Source organism: Physcomitrium patens, chromosome 1 (assembly GCF_059467195.1).
Source record: "Physcomitrium patens ecotype Gransden chromosome 1, ASM5946719v1, whole genome shotgun sequence".
In the NCBI taxonomy this organism is placed as follows: Eukaryota; Viridiplantae; Streptophyta; class Bryopsida; order Funariales; family Funariaceae; genus Physcomitrium; species Physcomitrium patens.
In genome coordinates, this window is record NC_143410.1 from 14,981,756 (window position 1) to 15,001,956 (window position 20,201).

General features: G+C 33.1%; 1 protein-coding gene and 1 long non-coding RNA gene across 2 annotated transcripts; one reads left to right on the forward strand and one right to left on the reverse strand.

Annotated features, from left to right (window-relative positions):
- Positions 1–4,902: 4,902 nt before the first annotated feature.
- LOC149989892 (uncharacterized) lies at positions 4,903–6,098 on the reverse strand. The gene is made up of 2 exons (XR_016503177.1): positions 5,753–6,098; positions 4,903–5,588 (listed from the first exon to the last, which is right to left on the reverse strand). It is a non-coding gene; the product is annotated as an uncharacterized LOC149989892 (long non-coding RNA).
- Positions 6,099–6,118: 20 nt separating this feature from the next.
- LOC112283382 (uncharacterized) lies at positions 6,119–7,885 on the forward strand. Its single transcript, XM_024522034.3, has 4 exons — positions 6,119–6,599; positions 6,690–6,842; positions 6,941–7,192; positions 7,293–7,885. Exons 1-4 carry the CDS (start codon positions 6,264–6,266, stop codon positions 7,746–7,748), a joined length of 1,197 nt encoding a protein of 398 aa, XP_024377802.2. The 5' UTR covers positions 6,119–6,263; the 3' UTR covers positions 7,749–7,885.
- The last annotated feature ends 12,316 nt before the right edge of the window (positions 7,886–20,201 follow it).

The window sequence follows — 20,201 nt, forward strand, 5'->3', positions numbered from 1 at the left end:
CCTATCACAAGGTATAACCACAATTTAATGTAAATGAGAATGTATGGTTATTTTGTCATAATATCAAGACTACTCATCCTTGTGATAAGTTAGACTATCATAGGCTAGGAACTTTTCCTATATATGAATAAATCAATCTTATTTCTTATTGATTATATCTACCGGAGTCTATGAAGATCCACCTTGTATTTCATGTATCTTTTTTTTGAGCCATATAAGATAGTGAATATCTCAAGAAGAAGACAAATGCTACCTCATCTTATAGAATTGGATGATAATGAAGAATTCGAGATAGAAGAAGTCATAGATTCAAGGTAGCACCAAAATAGGTTGGAATATCTTATTCATTGGCATGAATATGATATTAGAGAATGCACATGATAGCTAAGAAAGAATCTTACAAATATAGCAAAGAGAGTTAAAGCTTTTCATTGATAATATGTATTAGAACCAAGATGAAGAATTACAAGATCCATGAAAGATGATAACCACTTCTCATAGAACTTGTCTCTATAAGGGAGAGAATAATATCATGGACATATATATTTACTACAATCGTTACTTATATGATTCAGTAGAAGTAGGTAAATATATATTAATTTCATAAAGTCTTCTAGAGAAGCTTCTCCGAAACTTTATAGACACGATTTTGACTTTAGATATATATTTGTAGGTTAGAAACTTAGCCAAGAAGTTAACTACATGTTAGTAGCTTGTGGAACAAGTTAATTTTGTATATTAGCTTGTAGAACAAATTAACTATGTGGTGCATACATAGATAACTTGCCTTGGAAGTTAATACATGTTGCTAACAAAGTCAATACATGTTGGAGGTCCTATAAAATATCGCTACATAGCTCTTAGTTAGAGAATATATATAGAAGCAAGAGTGAAGCCTTCTTTACTCTTGTCAATGCTTTTCTAGCCTTTAGTCTTATTTGAAGACTTTCTAATCTTCTTGTTTTTGGCAATAGCCATTCTAGTTCAATATTATATCATCTTTGAGTAACTTTCTAATTCCTTTAAGTGATACAAGAGTGTATTGAAGATTTTCTTTCTTCGAGATTCATATCCTTGACACACTATTTCTTAGAGATATGAATAAAAATAAAAATACTTTCATATTACATCTAAAAAAACTCAAAAACTTGAAGGATATGTAAATAATATTTAAAATAATAAAATATTTTAATTTTTTAAGAATTTAAGCTATGTAGATTTAGAACTAAAAATTTAAGATTACTTTTGGTCAAATTATTTCTTATATTTGTAAAGATGTATTAGAATATGATTTCTTTTTTATTAAATTTTTTTCTAATGTTTCAAGATTTTAGTTATAAAAACATGTAAATAATTATTTTTTCTTTAAGATCATATTTTTTATTAGAAGATAGAATAAAAATTATTAGAAAAAATAAACAAATTTATATGAATCTTCAAAAAAATAGATAGTATTTAAATAAGAGTTTTATTTTATAACATAATATATATACATTTTCCACCTATGAAAATTTAGTACCATCAAATAACTTCTTAATTAATTCTAAAATTTATTTGTAAAATATTCTCAAAAATATTTTTATCTATTGTATATTTTTATACCTCAATGAATTTAAAGTTGAAAAAAATATATCTTATATATATAAAAATAAAATTTTATTGGAAAATTAAAGAAATATAAAATAAAACTATAAATTTATTTCTCAATCTAAATTATAAATAGAACCAAAGATCAAAGTAAAAAAAATATAGTTTCTTCTAAAATTAAACCTACAACTTATGATATCTAAAAGAACTTATAATTTATATTAAAAAACATATTTTAGATAATTGGCATAAAAAATAATTAAATTAAAAAATATGTAGATTAAAATATCAAAGAGATTAACATATGTATATATATATATATATATATATATATATATATATATATATATATATATACATATAATCAATCTACTTAAACTAAAAAAATTATTTCTACCATTTTTTTGTCATATGTTTTTAAAATAAAATCTATTTTTTTTCAAAATATATATTTTTTTAAATTTCTTTGCTGTAAAATATTTACTTATTTCATTTTTTTATGAAATTTTCAGAAAGTGTTTTTATAAAAAAATAAAGCTCCAAAACTAATTTGCTAATATACCAACTCTATTTTAAATTCAAAAGAAAATAATTATTTGTATATAATATAAAATGCAACATGAAATTAGGATTATTTTTTTCTTGAAATTAATTAGACCAAATTGATTGCATGTTATAAAAAATCTTTATTTAAAAATATATAATAGATTAATAGTTTGATTGGACTTAGGCAAAATATAAAATAGTTTGATTGGATTTAGGCAAAAATTGATGAAGTTATAATATTCTTAAGCATCTCAATGGTTTTTTTGTACAAATAATTAATTATAATTATTTTCTTATTTATCTAATAAGTTTTAAATTAGATTATGGTATACTACAAGATTACACATAACTAGTAGATTTTTCATAGCTGATGATATTTTATTTTCTTCAATTTTTTTATTATCTTTAATTAGATAATATTTTTAAATATAAAAAAAGAGATAAAATTGATACAACAAACATTCTAATCAAATTCTAATCAAATTCTAATCAAATCCTAATAAAATCTTGGCCAAATTCTATTTAAATCCTAAAAGAATCTTAATCAAATTAAAAGAATCTTAATCTAAATAAATCTTAACCAAATTCTAACCAAACACTAATAAAAATCTAGTCAAATCTTAATCAAAGCCTAAAAAAATTTTAATGAAATTCTAATCAAATATTTTTGAAATCCTAAATGAATCCTAATGAAATTCTAATCAAAATCTAAATAAACCTTAACCAAATCCTAAAAAAATATAATTAAAACTTAATCAAATCCTAATCAAATTCTAATTAAATGCTAAATAAATTCTAATCAAATCATAACCAAATATTTATTAAATCCTGAATATATCCTAATGAAATCTTGAAGGAACCATATTCAAATCTTCATCAAATCCTAATCAAATCCTAAGTAAATCTTAACAAAATCCTATATCAAATTCAAACCCTCAATAATTATAAATAAAATTATTGATCTTCACTCAAAATGTGCATAATTTTTAATTTCTTAGTTGAAAACAAGCACAATAAATTTGAAGAGGATCAAATTTATTAAATAAGAGATAAATCTTATAAGCTACTTGAATGTCAATCGACTTCTTTCTTCAACCTTGATGACAATCTCCTAGTACTAATATTTCTTATTTTCACTATTTAATTGCTTTCAATTTTTTTACAATTTTTAGAAATTAAATTTGTTACATATGTGCCATATTTAATCTCAATCTAACTACCAAATTATTCCAAATCTTAGAAACCTTTACTAATCCTTTAAATTCCAATTTTTGAGATCCTAATCTACTTTAATTTCAATAGCATTTAATTTAATCATTTGATGAAATTTACATTTAAAATACATATTTAAAACAACTATAATCACAAAATCATAAATATTTATTAGCAAAGCTTCTAAAAATCTCACAAAATGCTCTAAAGAATAAAAAAAAAATTATTTCACAAAAATCAAAGGCATTACAAAACAACTTTGAATTTGCAAAACTCTTATAAAGTAATTACAAACTCAAATTATTCAAAACCAATGCTTAAAAAACCTCTTTCTCATCTACTTGCAAACCTCAATCTTTGATCAATAAAAGAACCTTGAATTTACCTTAAGAATATAATTTTGTATCTCAAAGTCTAGTTTTGTTCCAAGTTCATAATTGAGCCTCTTTAGGTATCAAAATCTAGTATTTCCTTAATAAGTTTTGCTAGAAGATTCTATTTACTTCTACCTTAAGATATGTACATGATACTAATTTTTCTAATATACCTTGTTTTGACTTATTTATGGCCCTATAAAGTGAATAGAAGCTTATTTTGCAAAAATACAGCATTAATATTCATTGATTTTACTATCTTCTTTCCTATTATTTATATTTTTAAGATAATTTTCTATTAAATTTTGAAATAAGATTTTCAATAATATTTTTTTTTTCCGTTAGCCATGTTTCAACACAACAATGTACTCAAGAGATTTATGTAAAAAATAAATCTATTTATAATATAGACTTGATATAAAAGACAAAACTTTTTAAAACTATTTTAAATGATAAATCTCAATTGGCAATTTAATATCTTTTATAATAGTATTTAACCTTTTAAATCAAAATATTAGATAGTTTAATATTTTATAGAATCAAAATTCTTATTAATCATTGTATTTAAATCTATATCAAATCACTTGAAATTTTAAAAAATAATTAATTTTTATTTCCTTGAAATAATAAAATAAAAATATTTAAAGAAAAAATATACTTTTAGAGCTTGCATTTAGATTAAAAAGGATCTAAATCATTAAACAAAAATATTATGAAAATATAAGAATTTATAGCATTTATCATAATAAACTATAATTTTCAGCAATGATCTATTTTTGTACAACAATTCATTCTATTGTTTAAAAAGTTTAAAATTATTTGGAATCTCATTTGTAACATTTGTTCATAAAAGGTTCGAATCTAAAGAATCATTATTACCTTTGTAGAAGATATATGGAATGACAAGAATACAAAACAATTAACATTGACTAGCTTACAATATAAAAATTGTTTGAATTAGAAACAAATTAATTTTTTTTCTAAAAAACTCTAAATTAAAATCAAACTAAATCCACTTAATGCAATAGATCTTAGATAACATGATAATCAAAATGAAAAAGAAAAAGAATTAACTATATGAAATGATTACTTATAGTCTTTTATGGTTGTGTCTTGGATTCATCCAACGGTGCTCAATTAAACAGATCCACTTATACAATAACTTTTTGCAAATCAGAAGGTATTTGGACTCAGGGCACCATGTTTCCTTGTTCTCTCATTTTAAAACTTCCTGGATGTCAACAAAATCAAAAAATCAAAAATACTCTATGCACAACTGAAATTCAAACTTTCACAATAGATTCAGCTCTCAAATAGTGATGTCATGCAATACAATATAACTTTTCCTTTAGCTCTCTTTCAGTCACGCTCATGTTTTCCTAAGAATTTTTCTGATAGATTGCATGCTTGGTGTGATTGTGAAACCACCATTCAAACTTTTACTACAAAAAATCACCACCCATCTTAAGACTCTTTGAAGACTTTGCATGACAATTTGCAGCTCCTCATACTCGTGTAAACCATGAATAAAACATGACTTGAGTATTGTTTACTTGCTCGTAGATCTGGAGAGGAAGAAGTGCGGCTCACAAACAATGGAAAAGTACGCCGTCTCCGATTTCGTCTAGTGCAACAATGAAGGATGCGATTATCGTCGCATCAATCTTTGGAGAGAGTTTTACGGTGTAGAGTTGGATCCTGAGAAGTGGGTAAAACGGGATGGTGGAATGTTCCGTGTTGAAAAGAATGCAGCTCCAGAGTTGTGAATGGGAACGAATTGAATTGCTTCTCGCTGAATTCACCTTCACATTCTGGATCTTCTCATGTGGGTCGTAATTCAATCGGTGGCACAAGATTGGCCAACGAGATCTGCAGCCAGTGTAGCAATTGAAACTCATCAACGTATGTCAACTTAAATTTGTAAACCTCAGGAACGACCTTCAGCATTGAGAAAGTCAGTTCGCAAACGAGGCCCTGGAGCTGGGATGAGCTGCGCCATAGTTTGCAAGCTGCATGAGAGGTGAGGGCATTACCGACCGGCGGTCGCCATGGTGGGGATCAAATTGCTGCAGATGAAGCCACTCGTGGAATTTGCGTGATTGCATCTGGAATGAGGAGCACGTGAGGTCTCATCTTAAGATGAAACACAAAAACCAATCACGTCGGTGGTTCCGGAATATGCATCAACGGGTTAACCAGAATAACTAATTCGATCTCCAAGGTTCAGCTGATCGCATTCACCACCTTCCTTTCTCTCAGAGTCTTCAAAATCGTCACAACCTTGAAATCTTTAAGATCTTTGATACCTACCCCGAGTTTTGGAATCGTCAATTCTAAGAGGTCTTACAACCCCTGTGACAATTCCTGTGGTGCGGCGTGACGAGTGCTTTTCAGATGTTTGATTTCTGTTCGCAGAACATGATCGAAGGACTTGTTTGATTTGACAAGGACAGAAAAGTTGCGACGCTACGGAATGTCTGGCCTTTGATGGAGAAGATTAGGAGCCTGCCAGTTTAGATTCCTGGGGTTGATCCTTGGAAGGGAATGATGGAATCTCTCGGTCCGCTGAGTGCTGGCAACGATGACTGCCAGGATGCTCGAGAATTAGAGGAGGCAAAAGCGAAGCTGTCCCAACCTACAAAATGGTTAATTGAGCAGCAGACTTTGCTACAATTTCTAACGCAACTCAAGGTCCTGTCCCGCAAGGAGACGAACCGCAAGGCATTGGGGCAGAAAGCCATAGCTCAGCTGCTGAAGCATCTCAGCGATCACTCTGTGGACACCAAGATCCTAGCCGAGGGCGCCAACGTGGTGCTCAACGTCTGCTACGAGAGGGACAATGTGAGGGCCTTATTAGCATGCGGAGGAGCGTCCACTCTGGTAATTTAACCTAACCTTGATTCCTCTTCATCATTTTTCGTAATACTCTGCTCTACAATTTCTTTCTTACGAATGAATCGTTTTCGACAGGTTGAATTTCTGACATCGAAAGATGAGGAGCTTCAGGCTAATGCCGCCGGGGCGCTACAGAGCATCTGCTTTCAGCCGGAGGGCCGGACAGTGGTTCGCAGCCTGGGTGCCATACCACCATTGGTGGATCTTCTCTCCTCCGGATCCCTCAACGTACAAATTCTCCTCAATGCTCATGAATGATTAGACACCTGCAATTTCGAGTAGGTCGCAGACGTGAGTTACAGTTCGCTGTTCGCGTTTGGGTATAGGTCCGGGCACGGGCAGTTGGAGCGCTACACAACATAAGCTCCGATGAGGACTCCATCCGCGTGATTCGGCGAAGAGGGGGTATCCGGTGGCTGGTTAGGCTTCTCCACCACACCCAGCCTTGTGTGTGCGGCTCTGCCGCGGGTGCACTGCAGAATGTCTCACGGGAGGTCGCAAGTCGCCTTCTTATCCGCGACAGTGATGCGATCAACTCGCTCATCAAGCTGCTTCAAAGCACGGAGGTCCAAACGCAGGTAACCAATCAATCACATACACACATGCCCTACCTGGTTAATTTGTCGCTCCATCGTCGCGAGTTTCTGCTAAAGCATCTTCTGCGACGGAGCTTTGCAGGTTTGTGCTGCTGGGGCATTGCTGAATGTACTTGGGCCTGAACTTTGCGACGAAGGGAACCCTACTCCTCAAGGCTTGAAACGGCGTGAAGCTTTTGTGAAAACTATAACCCTAATCCTAGTGGCGAGTATCATTAAACAGACGGTTTTCACTAAGCAGACGAGGAATATTATTGCGTCGGCGACGAAAAATTCTATTGCACCTGTGATTACGAAATCCTCTTCGCCTACTTGGCCAAAGATGACTCCCTACCCTTTGGGCGGGATCAGTCCATCACGAACCCAGACTGCTCCCTCCATTCCCAGTTATTCTAGGTTCCGGGGTGATGACCATAGCCAAGTTCCGAAGCCCCCTCTCAACACAGACTGGTCTTTGGGCTTAATACCTCCAGGTCGAAGAGCTTTGTTCCTAGATGAAAACAAAAATGCCAGGGCTGACAAACAATCCATGGACTAATTCATTGCAGGTAGGGCGGTACGTACAAACCTTGGACGATGATATGGAATTATCTTGTATTTTCTCTCTCTTTTTTCCTGCCTTCATCTGGAATCATCACCATGCATTCCGTAATCCAGTTACTGTTCTGCGCTGCACTGATTCGTGTCATTCCATTATCCCTATTGGTTCACTTGACCGTTCCTACTGGAAGTCTTTTCGGGCAATCTGCTGCACCACATGCAGGTGAGTCCACTGCACTCATGGTTTTGGATGATGATTGCTGAAAATTGCAATTTCGCCACAAGGTTTACATTTACACGGCATTGCAATGATCAGTCTGAAGAGGCGTGGTCTCCCCTTGGTCTCCGTTTCGGTCTAGAGTGATTATGATCCCAAGTCTACAGATGTGATGAATGCGTGTTCCAAACTTCGCAAGACATTCTTATAATCTCAACATCAGGTCTTGTTACGTGAGTCATTTTCTCACCTCTGGTGTCTTCCCTTCCACTTCCCCTCTTCCTTTTTCTTTTTGAAGAAATTCTCCTCATGAATTGTTTTAAATGTAGTTAATCAAGCATTGACAGATGAATAGAATCCTGGCATTCAGCGCAAATGTGCGAATGGATGGATCGTTTGTTACTTGATCTCGGAAGACTTGGTCCAATACGCAATTCTGTAGATAGAGACAAGACCAGACGAGACGAGATTACGTAGAATCTGGAATTCTCGGTGTGTTGTTAGATCATGTCACTTTCCGAATCAAACCATGACTGATATGCCATGGGTACTTGCACATGCTGTTCGTTGTGTGGAAATCATTGAAATAGTAACTTCTTTAAAAAATGTTAAATGATTCTAGAACTATGTTCATGAGCTCTTGAATGCTGACCAGGCTGGAATTCGAGATCCCTGAGGTCACAAATGGGATTGAAAGACTTGAAAAGTAGGTGTTTTATCATGTCAAATAGTCAAAATGTGGGTGCTATGGTCAAAAGCAGGCAGCAGCATGACTAGTTGCTTCAGAGTTTTGTTGACGACGATGCCGAACATTTACGCTTACAAGGCGGTGCTTCTGCTCACAGTGTGGGAACCGAACTTGTGAATAGGATTCTTAGCTGGGGCTTCACGTTTCAGAAACTTGCAGTCAGAGAAAACAATATCTGTGGGTGATGTTGCATCCTACACCAGTGCCTCTGTCGGTGTAGGAATTAACCAAAGTAAAAAAGTTACGCAGTCTTGTGTGGTGCTTAGGATTCAAGGCGTCCTTCAAGTTTCACAAAAAGGTCTAAAAGCGTAGGGAGTTTTCTGTTTTCATCGTCAACATGAACAACCTTGAAAATCGTCCTCAGGACAGATTGCTCCATGCTTATCCATTCGTAGAGTCGTACGTGTGCTGTGCTTTGTAGCGCTTTGTAGCACCTGGAAATGAACACTTTATGAATCTTCAAGAATTTGCAAGTAAATGATTACATTCTATTCAGGTGTTGGAAATAAGATGAAGAATTTGGAAGGAGATAAAAAAAAGAAATAAACATAGTTGACAGTCATTCAAGCTAATAAGGTGAATCCTTTGTTTGAAATTTGATCCCAGTGGAGTTTTGGCTAAATTTAACTGTAAACTGGAAGGAACTTGGTTCAGGATTGCTCCATTGGCATGTAGCAAACTGAAGTTTTTATATCAGGATTATCCACAATCGCTTTCACGAGATTCAACATTCCTGAATAGTCGATACATGAAATATATTTGGTTATGAATTTTCCTTTCAATTCTAGAATCTACGCTGGTTGCAAAAGGTACACCCACTGCAAAGATCTTTTTGGGATTTGCCTAGATGGATATACTCGTGACTTCTTTTCCCAGTGAAACAAATTCATTGGGAGGAGATCACAGAGCGGTCACCCAAATGAACATCAAGGATATCCACCGCATCAGAAAACTTTCCACGCACGTGAACCTGCACGGATCTCCCTGAAATATGACTAATTCCCACTACGTCCATGGACTCACAGGTCGATGGTCCCTTGGCGGCCCAGCAGAACTGCACCTAGCTAGGCTCATCGCCGCTTCCCGCAATCCAGGCGTCCTGATCAAATTACGAGCTACACACAGGCTTCAAATCAGTAGTTTTCAATATCAAATCTGCGGCAACTTGATGAAGCGCTAAACCAGACTTGATGTTGAATCAGCATCTTTCTTTCAATATCTAGCAAGTTAACGAGATCGCTGATTTGCACTGGATCGTCGGCCAGTACTGTTACGGTCATTTTTAATGTAACAGGCGCTCATTTAAACCTGTCCACAAGTAACGGCGACGCGATCAATTGATAAGTGAGTCAGCGGCTGTCTAAATCCAGTAAACTGCACTCAAATTGGCAGATCTTCACCAACTAGTACAACATCGATCGGTCACATCTTCAGTCAATCCTACGATCGCATGGACTTGTATATTCTCAGTATTTGTATATACCCGGACAGTGCAATTCTCCGGGAATGCAACTCCCCCGACCTAGTTCGGTCGATGTCAAGTTCAGTTGCTTCAGATACAACTGCACCCACATGAGGACTTCATTCTTTGTGGGAATTGTGCCAGATGCAGATTTTCTCTCATTCTTCTTCGTGCATGCAGAGTGGATATCTGATGAGTCCGGTCGTTTCTGGTCCATGGTTCGCCGCAAGCTTGTTACTCCATCTGATCACACTCATGCTTCACAATTTCATTTCTTTGTTTCATTAGTCCGGCACTCAGGAAGTGTTTCGTTGTCTTGGAATTGAATCAGTGTAGTAACAAAATCCTTTTTGTGTATGTGTGTGTTTAAATATATACATGTATATATGTATATAAGAAAGATGAGTTATCTTTTTGTGCTTCTAAACCAGTGATTCCACTTGATGTGATAGTTTTACTGTATTCGTCTTCTCTTTTGTTCAAAATGCTTGTGTCCATCAAGTTCTGATTTTATTTGTATACAACTTTTGAATACTCGTATATATATGTACAGAACATTTTTCTCATAAATGGAAAAAAAATGAATATTACCAAATAATATCATTATGAGATAAATTTCTTCTATTAAAATTATAACTATCATTGAATATATTTTAGAATTTGAATAAAATTATAGGATATCTTACACAAATAGTTTTACTTAAAATAAAATACATTAGAAAGCTGATACACTAATTAAAATGATACAAGAATCTTTATGTTTTCTTAGGTTGTGCCAAATCTGTTTGATATTTATTAATAAAGATTTACATCTACATGTTTGTATTTATATGTTTGCATATATATATTTTTTTACAACTAAAATAAGATAAATATTTTTTTACATTTGAAAAATATTTTTTGAAAAAATTCCAAGATTTTATATTATATGTAATTTTTATTGGTATCATAGTCAATGTTAATAATTAAAGTATAATAAATATTTTTTATGATAAAAATTATTAAAAAATAATAAATTAATGATGACAAACTATTTATAAAATAAAAAAATTAAATATTCTAAATACTAAGTTTAAATTTATTTACAATTAAAAAAAAAAACTATATCCATTTTTCTCATATTTTTATTAAAGAAACTTGAATCAAGACTAGATAATAAAAAAATATTTGCTAAATTTTAAGATGCCTTCAATCTTGCCAATATATTTACTATTTAATAAAAATATATATAAAAAAGATTTTTTAGAATTATAAGTTATATAAGCCAAACATCTAAATTATAAATCACTTTGATAGTGGTTTTTTAAAGGTAGAAAACTCTTTAGTAAAGTTTACATGGCCTTATGACATATTTAAAAGAATCAAAAAGTCTAATATATATCTATATAACTTTATTATTATTTTTTAAAAAAATATGTTATTTATCTAGTATATATTTTTTTATTTCTATTTACTTTAAGTTTATTCTATTTCTATATAAACAATATAAGTATTTGTTATATTACTCCATCTTTTAGAAACAAGTCTTACATACTATAGCCAAGTTGTTTCTCAAGTTGATAAAATTTAAGATTAATAATATGATATTTGTTATAAAAATTGATCTATATTTTACACAATGGTAATTAACAAGTTTGGCAATCCTTTCATAGTATTTCATAGATAGGCAAAAACACTACCTTCTTACTTAATTATTGTTAAGGCTTTTATAATTACTTTTAAATATCACATTTAGAATGTGGTTAGGTGTGAAATTAAAAATAAACTTTTAATCTAAAAGTCAAATATGAAAATCCATGATTCAAAAGTGTTATTAAGATTCCTTTTTTGGTAAAGAAAAAGCTCTCTTTTGGAAGTTTTAGCCCTTAGACATATCATAAAGTAAAAATAAACTATAAAATATATCAAACCATTATTTTATTATAAGTCTAAATAAATTATCTTCTATTTGATAATTTTTTAAATAATAGTATTTACAATAATTTTAATGGCTATTATTTTTTATTTTAATATAAATATTTTTGAAGATATTTGATTGTATGTAACAAATAAAATTTATTTTTTTTAATTTTTTAAATTTGATTTATACTATCTTACTATAATAGTTGATTCTTGATTTTAAAAGATGTTAATAATAAAAGATAGAAACCAATTCTAATATATTTGTAAGATTTTTTAATAGAACCTATTGTCACAGACACAAAAATACAGACTCGAGATCTAACAAGAAGTTCAAGAAGAACTGGCAAGAACTAGATTAATCAGATGAATACAAGAACAACACCAGAGAAGTGAGCTAGAGCTCCAAGAGATGTGTTGTCGAGACTGAAGAACTCTTCAGCCTCGATTCCAATATATACTCTTATTTAAGAAGCTTCTCAAGCAACTTCTACTAACTAGTAGGCTTTTAGAAGTTTCCAGAGACTTGCTTCTAGAAGGTTCTAGAAACTTGTCTCTAGAAGGTTCTAAGGACTATGTCCCTAACATCTTCAACCAACTAAGAAGTTTCTAGAAGGTTCCAGAGACTTGTTTCTAGAAGGTTCTAGAAACTTGTCTCTAGAAGGTTCTAAGGACTATGTCCCTAACATCACCCCCTCCTTTAGCTTCGAGGTCTCTGAGAAGCAATGTTGTTGTTAATCAGTACCAACGCAAGAAAATGAAGATCTGTCGCATAACGTCTACTATGAACTCTAACTGTTGTTCACGAGGCAAGTGGTTCATTGGCCCTTGAAGCCAACGGTAGTGGCCCACTCCTTTAACTTCTGACCAAGCATGAACATTCGTGTCCTCATTGTGAAATTCTCCTGCAAATACGCCTTCTGGCTGACCATCGTAAGCAAGCTCAGACTCAAATACAATCACCAGTAATCGATTATTCGGTATCCTTTGTCGTCATCATAGTGTAGGCGGTTCTTCATCTCGGGGTCGCCTTCGTGAGCTAGTCGGTTGAGATAATCTGACTGACATAGTATCTATCTCTTGGCTATCTATATCAAAAGACCAAACTATGGCTACTGAAAAAGTTCTACTTTATCTTGGAGAAAATAACTACAACAATTGCGAATTTTGGTGGTACTCTCCTCCTTTCTTATATTCTTGAGTGAACAAGCTTTAGAAAGAAGCTATCGCCGAACCGGCTTAGGTTTATGAGGATGTTGTTGATGAAACTCCTGTACCTTGTATAGCGCATTGGCGAGATTTTAAGCTGGCTTCCACGTTTGCTCATTAATGTCGTAGTCGCTCCAATGAACAAGATACTCCAACTTGCCCCACCTTCGCCGTGAATCCAGCACCTTTTCAACCTCGTATTCCTCGTGGTTCTCGATCTCAATACTAGGTGGTGGACATTGCACTCTTCCAAGAAAAGACAACTCTCGATAAGGCTCCAATAGAGAAACATGAAAGACTGGATGTACCTTCATAGAAGCCGGTAATTCCAGACGGTACGCCACTGGATTGATTTGCTTTTGGATGATAAATGGTCCCAATCTTCGATAGTCCAACTTATCACATAGTCGCTTGGTCTTGATATTCCGTCGAAGAAGCCATGCTTTATCTCCAATTTTGAAAGTAGGTGCTTGATTTCGAAATCTATCTACAGATGCCTTGTAGGATTCTTGAGCGGATTGTAATTGAAGCTTCAATGTATTTTGAAGCTCTGATAGTTGTTTCACAAATCCTTCAACTGCTAGATTATTATTCATTAATGGACTCAATAAATCAAGCTTCAAGTGATACCCATAGTTGGAAAAGAATGGTGTGTATTGAGTTGACGCATGGAGGGAGTTGTTATATGCAAACTCGGCTAGCGAAAGATATGTTGTCCAATTGTCTTGCTGATAGTTGATGCTGCATCGTAAGTATTGTTCCAAGACTTGGTTCACCCGTTCCATTTGGCCATCAGTTTGAGGATGAAAAGCCAAAGAAAGCTTAATATCCACCTTCAATATCTCAAAGAGAGGTCTCCAAAACTTTGATACGAACTGGGTTCCTCAATCTGATACGATATCATCTGGTAGTCCATGATATCGATATACATTATTGAGAAAGAGCCTTGCTGTGACTTCACTAGACGATGTCTTCTTACAAGGGATAAAGTGCGCCATTTTTGTAAGCCGATCTACCACGACAAAGATGCTGTCAAATGAGTTCGATGATGGCATGTCAATGATGAAGTCCATGGAAATTGAAGACCATGGTCGACGTGGAATCGACAATGGTTGTAGGAGTCCTTAAGGGCAATGCCAAGGATTCTTGGATCTTGAACAGATGTCGCAGGAGAGGACAAAATCTTTCACATCCTTCCACATTTGGGGCCACCAAAAATCTCGAGAAATAAACTCCAAGGTCTTGTTGAATCCAAAATGTTCTGCAGCTGGAAAATCATGGCGAGATTGAAGAACTCGGAGTTGTGCTGATCCTTTTGGGATATATAGCCGCTCTTCAAAGTATAAAAGATCTCCCTCCACCTTGAACTTGTCGTCATTGGTACGCTAGTTAATATCAATGGCTATTGAATCTTCAATGGTCACAGCATGTACTTGATTCAGGAAGTCAGCATCAATTGGCACAATAGTAGTGTAAAGCTGAAATTACTCTGGCTTCCATAATGTCGTACATTGTTGATGAAACGTTGCTTCTCTAGCCTTTGGTACAAGATACGATCTCCTCGATAAGGCATCAGATAGTCCTTGCTGCTTTCTAGGTCGATAAGTGATAACAAAATCGAACCTAGATAGCAACATACTCCACCGAGCTTGACGTTGATTTAGAACTCGAGCCGACATGAAATACTCCAAATTCTTCTGATCTGTGTATACGGTCATTGGGTGTGCAGCTCCTTGAAGAAAGTGATGCCATTCTTGGAAAGAATCCACTATAGAAAGAAGTTATTTATCGTGGATCTCATAATTGATTTCAGCAGTAGAGAACTTTCGAGAATAGAATGCAACCAGATGGACTTTCTTGTCTTCTCCCATTTGTGAAAGTACAGCTCCCAAAGCAAAATCTGAAGCATCAATTTCTAAATAGAAGGCCTTTGTAAAGTCTGGATGTATCAAGATTGGAGCCGTAGTAAATGCAATCTTCAGGTCTTGAAACGCCTTCTCCGCTAGAGGTTCCCATTCTAACTTATCCTTGTATATCAATCGAGTGAGAGGAATAGCAACTTGAGAGTAATTCTTAATGAAGATCCGATAGAAGTTGGCAAAACCAACAAAACATTGTACATCTCTAATCGTCTTTGGAACCTCCTAGGACACGATTGCTTCCACTTTCTTGAGGTCCATCTTCAAGCCTTCCGTAGTCGCAACGAACTCCAAAAATTCCATCTCTATTTGGTGAAATAAACACTTCTCCAACTTGGCATATAGTCCTCGCTCGCGTAGTTTCTCTAAGACCAAACGAACGTACTTTTCATCCTCTTCCTCGTTTTTGGAGAATATCAAAATATCATCCAAATATATGACAAAAAAATCGTCAAGGTGCTCTTGAAAAATGTCATTCATCATATGTTGAAAGACCGCTGGAGCATTGGTAAGACCAAAGGGCATGACATTATACTCAAAATGGCCATACCTTGTACGGAACGCTGTCTTCCACTCATCTCCTTCCTTGATTCGTACGAGGTTGTAAGCTCCTCTTAGATCAATTTTTGTAAAGATCCTTGCACGTCCAAGTTGTTCTAAGAGACCAGAAATCAAGGATAACGGGTAACGATTCTTCTTTGTTACCTTATTGAGGCCTCGATAGTCCACGCACATCCGCAACCAACCATCTTTCTTCTTCACAAATAAGATGGGTGCTCCAGCTGACGATTTTGAATGACGGATGAAGTTCTTGGCTAGATTCTCGTCGATGTACTTCTGCAACTCCGCCAATTCCATTTGCGATAGATTGTAGATTGGGCCAAAAGGCGGTTGTGCTCCTTCTTGCAAGTCTATGGCGCAATCATATGGTCGGTGTTCCTGTAGTATGTTGGCATTCTTCTTTTGAAACACGTCTTTAAAATCTTTATATTGCTCAGGTATACTTATTGTCAAGATCTTCTCCCCAATAGTTGGAGCCGCATAAATGACAATCGGTGTGCCTTCCTTGGACGATCTTATAAACGCTCTTACTCCAATGAATAAGAATTTCTCTATTCGGGGTTTTCTACTAGGCTTGCTCTTGGGTGGTTTTGTGGAAAAAGTCATCTTCCGCAACCTCCAATCTATAGATGGGTTATGCTTTTTCAACCAAGAAAGACCAAGAATAATAGGATTTGATGGGATTCTAATAATATTGAAAATAATATGACTACTATGGCCCTTAAACATCACTTCTATAGGTTCTGATTCATGGGTGATACTACCAGACAATAAAGGTCGCCCATCTATGATCTCAACGTGAACAGGTTTGGATTTTTGTACTAAAGGGATCGTATGATGCTTCGCAAATTCTTTGTCTAAGAAACAAGCAGATGCACCTGAATCTAATAATGCTAAGGTTCTCAGTTTCTAAGGGCCAATAAGCAAAGGGATTGTAAAGCAAAGGGCAGGTTGAGCGGAAAAAAAGGAACCTGGTTGTTGTTGCGATATTTTATTGTCCAGTCGCACGGTTCCTATTGTGGCTGCGCATCCTCATTTTCCTGAACAAACGTGCCCCTAGTCTTGACAATTTGTCGATTTTGCTTCTTGGAGCAGTTTTCAACTTTGTAGCCTTCTTCACTGCAATACAAGCATAGACCTCCCTCCATATGCCGCTTTTTTTCTTCTACAGTAAGGGATTTGACCCGTACCGCATCAATTTGCATGTCTTCTACCTCTGAATGTGAATTCATGCTGCTTGCCAACATAGTTGGGACGTGGTAAACCGTATGTTGTCTTGAACGTTGATCTTGGCGACGTTGGAATAGGTGATTATCACATTTCACAGCTTGACTAATAGCTTCGTTGAGCGTTTGTGGATCAGGAAGAGTTAACAGCAAATCCTTCACATCATCCCTTAAACCCCAATAGAATTGACTCATCAACGCTTCTTCGTCCCAATTGATGTCGCATGCTAATTGCTTGAAGTTCGATGCATAGACTGATGTAGAACGTATTCCTTGTCGTAGTGACCGGATCTTTGTTGTAGCCCATCGAACCTTGTCGTGTTCACCAAATGCTTCCGCAAACGCCTCCAAAAAGGTTTCAAAGTTGTTTAGTATGGACGATCGTTTCTTAAACAAAAGAGCAAACCATGATAGAGCTTGCCCTATAAGTAAGTTTCCAACAAGCCCAATACGTGACTCCTCCATTGGATAGCGTTCGGGCTGTAAAACTGTTATCAACCTGATTTGATTGATGAATCCTTGAAACTTGGAACACGTACCATCAAACTTGTCCGGAAGGCTAACTCGGGGCTCCTTATGTTGTAGAACCAGCGGTGCTTGTCAAACCTGAGGCAAAGTTGCTTCTCCAAGTGCAAAAGTTTGAGGTTGGTGCAACCTAGATTGTGCCATCCCAGATGCTCCATCATTATGAAGCCTTGCCACAACTCCTTCAATCTCTGCAGTTCTTTGCGATAACGTAGTGAGGGCATTCATGAATGCAACTTCGACTCCAAACTTTCAATCATACTAATGTCTTGGCCTCCGACCATTCTAAGAAAATGACAGAAATGACTCTACAAGAAGACAATATTGTTTAGAGGAAGGTACTCCGCAACCTCTAAAATACCTTAAGAGCTTCAAGAAAAGGGGTAATCTACTCTCTCCAAGAAGAATAAGACTCCAATATTGTAACAAAAGAAGTATCATTTTAGAGGAGGATAATCCGCAACCTCTAAAATACTAGTACACTTCCAAGTAGAGGGATAATCCGCACTGTCACGAGGAAGAAACTAGCTCTGATATCTGAGGTGAGTGAAGTCTCGACAAATTGTCACGAACACAGAAATACAAACTCGAGATCTAACAAGAAGTTCAAGAAGAATTGGCAAGAACTAGATTAATCAGATGAATACAAGAACAACACCAGAGAGGTGAGCTAGAGCTCCAAGAGATGTGTTGTCGAGACTGAAGAACTCTTCAGCCTCGATTCTAATATATACTCCTATTTAGGAAGCTTCTCAAGCAACTTCTACCAACTAAAAAGCTTCTAGAAAGTTCCAGAGACTTGCTTCTAGAAGGTTCTAGAAACTTATCTCTAGAAGGTTCTAAAGATTGTGTCCCTACCACCTATATATACTTACTAATAATACCTATTATATATTAATATTATATAAGATATTCTAATTTCTTTTTACATTATCTCAAATTCAAGACTTCTTTTACTTTAAACTTTTAATTTTTATTTATTCTAACTAAAAGAAGTGGTAATTATTATCATTATTTATATATGAATTATAATAAAAAAAAATTCTAAGATAATTTTAAAATTTAAGAATATTTATTGATCTTATTAAATTAAACTAATTTTAATTTGGATTAATATGATAGTTATGAGCAAATGGTTTTATCATTTAATAATCTAATTTGTTATAAGATCAATTGATTCCAATTTCATAAAAAAGTAATCATATTTTTTTATTAAATTAAAAAATATTTTTTATTAAAAATAATTATCTACATATTTTTAAAATATTATCTCAAATTCAAATTCAAATTTTGTGCATGAGTTTTTTCAGCTGTATCTTTTATTTTGTATTAAATTCTAGTCTACTTTTTAAATCTTTTTTTAATAATTATTAGTTTTTTAAATTAAAATTTTTAAACCAAAAATAACATTAATAATTAATAAAAAATAATTTTTTAAATGTAAAAAAATATATTATACTATTATATAAAATAATCTTAGTAGTAAGAATGTAGTTGAATATTTTTGATAAAAACTAATAAATCTTTTAAATGATTGAAATGCAAATTTTTTTTATCCATTAATTTTAAGTTTAGATTTGAAAATAATTTGACAACCACCTTAAACTTCTTAGAGATTGTTGTCTAAAATCTTAATAGAAACTTAGATATTTAATAAAATAAAATGTTGATAAAAAATTGATGATATTAAAAAAATATATCATCTAAAATAATAACATGGATAGTTTTTCTATTAATATAAAATTTATTTTAAGATGCAAATTGTGTTATTTTTATTTTAACAATCTACTATTACAAGAACTTGATGAATGCAAATAAATAACTTAGACGTTTTTAAAAGAAAGATGACAAAAAGAAAATAAGTAAAGATGTGTATTTAAAAAGAAATTAGAATGGCTATTGCCAAAAGACAAGAAACTAGAGACCCTTGAAATTAGACTAGAGCAAGAAATGAGTTGACAAGAGTGAAAAAGGCCTCACTCTTACGTCTACATATACTATCTAATTAAAAGTAACATAGTAACATTTAATTATGTAAAATATACATTTTTTTATTTTTGTGCCTAATCTTGTATCCTTTAATATATGAAATTTGATACAAAGATATTATTTAAGTTCTTTTATATTCTTAGATTATATAAAAAAAAACTATCATATAATAATAATAAAATATTTAAAAATTATAAAAAAATAATTTTTTAAAAAATTTAAAAATAATATAGAATAATAAATTTAAAAGACATAAATTTTAATTTAAAATGGCAAAATATCATTTTTTAAAGATTAATTATTATTTTAATATTTTTTTATTATATACTAGACTGTAATTTGACAGTTTATAGCAGAATGATTTTAAAAAAAATTTCTATTAACTTTAGTTTTATCTAATGAATTAAAAAAATCTTAATTTCTTAGTTTAAGTTTAAATATACTTAATTATTGAATTGTTGGGTTTCGAATATTTATTATAAATTTTCTAAATTTTATCTTTTAAATTTATAAAAAAAGGATTTTTATGCTTGTAAAAGATCTTGAATATTTTTTAAATTTTTGTTAAAAAAATTAGACAAAAATATTATTTTTAATTTTGAAAATTATAAAACTTTTATCAAAATACAAGTTAAAAATTTATTTTAAAAAAAATATATAATTTTGAATGATATTATACTTTTATAAGTTTTAAAA